The sequence below is a fragment of the Impatiens glandulifera genome, chromosome 4 (assembly GCF_907164915.1).
Source record: "Impatiens glandulifera chromosome 4, dImpGla2.1, whole genome shotgun sequence".
Classification (NCBI taxonomy): Eukaryota; Viridiplantae; Streptophyta; class Magnoliopsida; order Ericales; family Balsaminaceae; genus Impatiens; species Impatiens glandulifera.
In genome coordinates this window covers 56,248,498-56,255,347 of record NC_061865.1, presented here as the reverse complement: position 1 = coordinate 56,255,347, position 6,850 = coordinate 56,248,498, and the positions used below count along the sequence as shown (strand labels likewise).

The 6,850-nt window shown below is 25.6% G+C and overlaps 1 protein-coding gene across 1 annotated transcript; it reads left to right on the top strand.

The window, feature by feature from the left end:
- The first annotated feature begins 285 nt into the window (after positions 1-285).
- LOC124936898 lies at positions 286-1,036 on the top strand. Its single transcript, XM_047477428.1, has 2 exons — positions 286-466; positions 525-1,036. Exons 1-2 carry the CDS (start codon positions 337-339, stop codon positions 803-805), a joined length of 411 nt encoding a protein of 136 aa, XP_047333384.1. The 5' UTR covers positions 286-336; the 3' UTR covers positions 806-1,036.
- The last annotated feature ends 5,814 nt before the right edge of the window (positions 1,037-6,850 follow it).

The following is a 6,850-nucleotide window of genomic DNA, read 5'->3' as shown; positions in this document are numbered from 1 at the left end:
TGACTACTTTCTACTTATAATAGTGATATTATTTTGTTTAATTTTCATAGGGATGTTACTATCTGAATTAGTCATGAAAAGCCACAATTCTATATATATTCTTTATACATTACAAACTAGGTTTTGGGCAGGAAGCAAAAGGCATCAAAAAAAGTAAAATGGATGTTGGACTTCGCCCAATCTTCCAGAGACGGAATAAAATAGAAAAAAAAATCACAAACAGTCCAAATATGCTCTGCTCCATGTGAAGTGGTCGGATTCTAATCTTTATGCCATTAATAAAGTCAGTTTATTGCTGCCTTTGAAGTACAGGCCCACAAGCTCCTCTCTTTCTTTATGTTCACTTGGGTTAATTTGAGATCTAGTAGTAGAATGAAGGAAAAATCATTGATCATCTTTCTTCTCTTCATCATCATATTTGCAACACATCATGCATGTGAAAGCAGTTTCATCCCTAAAACCAAAGGTATAAGTATATTTGGTTATATGTATAGTTCTCATTTTCATGATGAACCCTTTTGCAGAACAAGAAGACCCTAATAGGTCCCCAAGTTTGAAAGGAAACAGAGATGGAGGTTACGAAATTGTTAGCGCCAAAGAGATGAAACAAAGTGAAGAAGAGTCTCAAGAGGAGGCAAGATCATCAATAACCGGGGTTTCTCATATGAAGAGAGGGGTTATTGGAGCTGCGGATACTCTTAAACATCGTAGGAAATCTAGTGGTGGGTGTGTTGCCCTGTCGTGGAATCGTTTGTATGTGACTTGGTGTCTTGTGGTTGTTCTTGCTTTTATGTTTCTTTCCTAGAAGTTGTTTAATTTTCATTATTGGTTTATGACTTGATATTGGGGAGGTGTTTAATTCATCTATGTTTCTGTTTTTTTCTTTTTGTTTCAACTTTTGTGTTGTAATTGATTTTTTTGTTTGTATGTGTTGTGTTATGTGATCAATAATTATGAAAAAAATTGCAGGTCCAAATAGCACAATATAGTGTTGATTGTGAATGTGAGAATGTTTGGAAATATTTGAAATTTGAGATGAGTTTGAATAAAAAAAATGTCAATAAATTTATAAATATATGTTTAAGAATCTATATCATAAGGTGAGATATTTGACAGGAAAAAGAAAATACCAAAAAATGTATACTCCACTAGAAGTTTTCAAAAGCCAATCATTGAACAAGAATGCAGTCCATTAAGGATAAGATGTGATCCAACTAAACATGAGAAAGTGGCCACATTGATATGTTGGATGATATAAATTTCCCTTGTCTTTTTTTTTTTTTTTTTTTTTTTTTTTTTTTTTTTTTTTTTTTTTTTTTTTTTTTTTTGTGGTTATAATAAACTAAATTTTAAGATTAGAAATTATTTTTTATAAGTTATTTTAATTTTTTTTCTTATCTATATATATATATATATAATGATGCTTAATTTTGAAAGTGTCCGGATTGTCGGGTCGAGAGCTGTGGTTAATTTGAATATATATGTGAGAGTAAATGGATATTTGGATCGGATTCTGGGTTGACCCGTCCATAAACTTAAAACGGTTAAAAATAAAAATAAAAATGTTATAGGTATGTTTCGAATTCGCAACCTAACAAAAACAAGTACAGCTCTTTAACCAACTAGGCTAATAACACTTTATAATTTTAATTTAACACCAAATTTGATGAACGCGGGAGGTTATAACAATATATTTTATCCGTGTGCATCACACGAAGATGTTCCTAGTTATTATAAAGCTCCATATTTAAAAAATAATTACTTTTAAAATGAAAGACATTTTTTATTCACCAATTCTCACCAATGTTTCATATAGCTAAATTGAATGGGTTAACCCATATGTGTTGTTGACTCGTGCTCCTAGCTCATTTATACTTTAAAAAAACATATTTATAAATCTAAATTATTAATTAAATGTGTCCACAAAAGTTTAAACACATAACCCGCAAACACACTTAATCATTTAACCAGACGCGATTTCGCTTGACAAACTCGAACCCATAACTTTTTAAGGAGGCTGGAGATATTCACCTCTTGAAAATTTATTCATTATTACATAGTCAAACTTTATTTTTAACATTATTATCTATTCTATTAATTTACAAATAAAAAACTTAATTTATATGTATTAAAGTGGAAAAACCTTAACAATGTGAGAAGTATAATGACTTTGAAAAAAAAAAAAACTCAAAACTTGGAAGGACCTAAGGGAGTGTGAAGAGGTGGATATTGAAAATAAGGGTTATTTGAGAATTCAAAAAAAATGAAATACTCAATCAAAGAGTAACTTCCAATTTTTGAAGTAATATCACACTTACCTTAATAGAGATTATCTCTATATATTGGTTAATTTTTAAAATTCAATCAAATGCATTATATTCTAGTTTAGATTTTGTTTGTTTTTAATATTATTAATTTCATAATAAATCAAATTAAAAACTAAATTAATATATTCAACAATAGTGATGAAATGGGTTTGTATTAGTATATGATAAAGTGTTAGTTTTTGTAACTGAGTTAGGAGTTAATTAAAATCTAATTTCATTATCAAATAAATTAAATTAAATATAAGTGAGCTTATTTGTTATAAAAAAAATGTTATAGTCAAAAAATAAAATTAATCATGTTTGTTAGATTTATTTAGTTTATTCTATAGATATATGGAATTTTTAATTTTTTATCCATTATTTATTTATTTATTTATTTATATTTAATTTAATTATACATTTACTATTAAATAAAATTACTTTTAATTTAAAAAATATTTAAATTGTTTTAAAATTGATTATGACCATAATAAAATAATATGTTTCAAATCATTTTCAGTAATCAATTAATTCAAAAACATATTATTTTAAAAAATAATGATAAAAGGTTGGTGATCTTGTAATGAGTTAGATCATTTTCAATTCATAAACACATTCTCAATTTTAAAATGCATTAAATGTTATATCAAACAGTATATCATTTTCAAATCAAAAATTCATTTTTAAACTTAAAAACTCAAAAGAATATTTTAAAAATATTTTAATTTACCTCAACTTTTTAATTTTTCAATAACTACTTATATATTTATTAGCTTTACAAATTAAACCCTAATATTTTTTTAAACTTACGTTCATTAAAGAAAATTATGATAAAATTAATATAAATAAATAATTTATACACATAAAAAAACAAATTAAATATCATTAAATAACTACTTAGGAATACTAAGTTTTTTATCAATATTTTTTATTATTATAAATTTATGATATATAAAAATATTGATAAAATATATAAGATTAAAAAAATTATACATATAAATAAATTATACACAAAAATAAATATAAAAGTTTAATTAAATTAAAAATTAAAGGAACTAATTAAATGTTTAAAATAAATGATATAAAAAAGTTAAATATATAAATAAAAAATTAATAAACTTCATGAATTCATTTATGCGATGAATAGTACAACCGCATATGTGTTTTTATTTTTATTATTATTATTATTTTTTTTTTTTTTAAGAAAGTGGAGAATGAATATCATTTTGCGGTTCGGTTTTTAGCGGTTAGGTTATAAAGAAAGGAACGAGGACAATTGGACTTGGTCTCAGAGGCCAGGTTAGGTTTGAATTTTTTAAATAACAAATAAAATTAAGGGAAGAATGTCAATTTTATCATCGAACTATAACGGAGTATTCACGTATATCTGAACTAATTTTTGTTCGTTCATACCACTGTAGTTGAACTTAATATTCATCTATATCACTGGTTAATTAAAACATCCAAATCCGTTAAGTTTTCCGTTAAATGTTAACACATCTTGACTGACATGTCATTCTTTTAAAATTAATATATATTATTATTTTTTTTTATTCATAATTTCTAAATAATAAAACTTTTATATTTTCAGAGACATTAACCAAACAATACACATTTTGAAAGACAATAATAATAATTCACTTTTTTTTTTATTAATATGTTTTTAACATTTATTTTTATTAACGAATTTTATTATTTAAAAATATTAACAAAAATAAATGTTGAAAATATATTAATTAAAAAAATGAATTAATGTTAATACTTCTTAAAATGTATAATTTATTTGATTAATATCTTTGAAAATGTAAATTAAATTTTATTATTTAAAATAATGAATAAAAATAAATATATAATATATATTAATTTTAAAAAAATGACATGTTAATTACATGTGTCATCATTTAACGGAAAACTTAACAGATTGGGATGTTTTTGTCTTGCAGTGAAATAGATGAACATTAAACTCAAGTACAATGGTATGAATGAGCAAAAATTAGTTCAGTGATATACGTGAATATTTCGTTATAGTTCGATGGTAAAACTGACATTCTTCCCATAAAATTAAACATTATTTTATTCCCCTCATCTATCATATTATTTAAATTATTAATCAAAATACTAAAATAATTTTTATTTTAAATTATAATGTTTTATTTATATTTTTTAATATTTTTTAATTCTTTTTTATTAAAAATAATCATTATTTTTTCAAAATTATTAACAATTAATTTTTTAAATAATCCCAATTCAAATAAAACCTAAGTTATTTGACCTTTGGATTATATTTGGAATTTTTATTTTATTATAATATCGTGTAGATTTGAATTTTAGGGGTTACTTCATCATAATGTTTATTAGATTATTAAGAAAAAACTAAATATCTCAAGTTAAGCAATCTTAGTACTTAATTAATTGAGATTGTTTGATATAAGATTATGGGTAATTTTTGGGTGGCACTCCTGTAGGCTCATCTTGCATACAAATGATGGGATCACAGAATTTACAAGTGTTGTCCTACCTGCAAGTTCAAGGGTTTTAGCACACCAGCCCGACAGTCGTCGCTGAAGTCTCTTTGCCCGAGTCTTTATAGGAGTCTATCCTTCTGGAGAAGAGCCCGCTCTCTTTCCTGTAGCAGCCCTTATAGCTGCCCTTATAGCTGACTGATTTCTAGGGTTTCCTAGCTCGGAGATTGATCCGGGTCTTCTACAAGTCCTTAAACGAGCCAGAAAAGGTCGATTCGGAGCGGAGTTCGGGATACCTCCTAACGAATCCGATCACGACTCCTCGACCCACTCCATATCTAAATAGAGTCCGGATGAAGGAGTCAGTTTTTAGAAAGGCCTTTCAAGATTATGTGTAAGATTATGGGTATTGTTTGATTAATAAATGTATCATTATCAATCACTTTATTTTTACATTAAATTTTCATAAATATTAAGAATTATTGTTACATTCAACTTAAATAATCAACTCTAAACAAATCTTTCAAAAATATTAAATTTTATTTCAAATAAACACAAATATAATATGTGCTTAAATTTTGTTAGGATCAAAGGAGTTGAATATTGTTGTTCTATTTTTCACTTAAATGTGATTTTAATCCTGTTAAGGATTAAAAATCTGTTTCTATTCTTTGACAAATCGTAGCAAGCTCTTCAATAATAATAAGTGCGAAAAATGCTTGAATGATTTAAATCGACATATATAAGAATTAATGAAGCAATTAAAAGACAACACAAGATTTTATGAATGTTCGGAGATAAAATTCATACGTCACTCATTCTTCTGTTTTCCAGAAAGATTCCACTAAAAGACTTTGATTTGTATAGATGCTACACAAACCCACTCAGATCATATGTCTTAACACTTGCATTTTTGAACTTCTGACTCTCACACTATCTTGTTGAATAGACGATTATCTGTTCAAGTTACACAAGTAAAATGATTATCGAATGATACAAAAGATTATCTAGTAAACTATCTTGTGTGACCGACGTGTATGTTAACGTCACTCAACGTATATCGTCTCGTGTATGTGTAACGTAGTGACTTGCAGAAGAACCGAACTTGGACGAAAATGACCACCTTCACCGCTATTCTCTGATGTCTTTCTATACTTGAGGCATGGCAACGGTCGAATCTATTTTGTCGCTACATGGCAACGATACGTTTGTCGTATGTCTAGCATAGGGGTGTAAATGAATTGAGCCGCTCGTGAGCTGCTCGTGAGTGGCTCGGTCAAAGTTCGATTCGAGTTCAGTCAAAATCGAATTCGAGTCAAGCTCGAGCCAGCTCGTTTAAGATTCGAACCGAATTCGAGCTTAGGTAAGACTCGCTTGATGGCTTATCGAGCTTTTTCAAGCCTAATCATATAAAAAAATATTATATTTAATTTTTAATCAAAATTTGAAACAATACTCATAAGACTATCTAAGAACATATTACTTACGAGCCTCCCCAAAATATACTTATAAATTAAAAAATATATGTTATATAATATTTATAAGGAAATAAATAAATTTAATATTAATTTAATTATAAATACATCATTTTTAAAAATCAAATCAAAATATAATTATACTGTAATATTATTTAATATATGTCATCTCAATGTATTATATTTATAAGATATATAATTATTTTTATTTTACTATAAAGTATTTATTAAGATATATCAAAATAATATATATTTATAAATTAAAATATATATATTATATAATACTTAAAAGTTATAACTTATAAGGAAATAGTTAAATTTGATATTAATTTAATTATATAAACATAATTTTTGAAAATTAAATCAAAATATAATTATACTGTAATATTATTTAATATATGTAATCTCAATTTATTAGATTTTATAAGATATAAAATTATTTTTATTTCAGTATAAAGTGTTTTATTTTTTAAAATAAACATAATAGAGTTTAATATGTTTTCAATTTCATCTCAAATATAATACACGACTTGAAAATATTCTTCTCAAACTTGCTTGAACATGAATAACTCCCTTAGACATTCTACGTATGTTCTTACGCGAACCA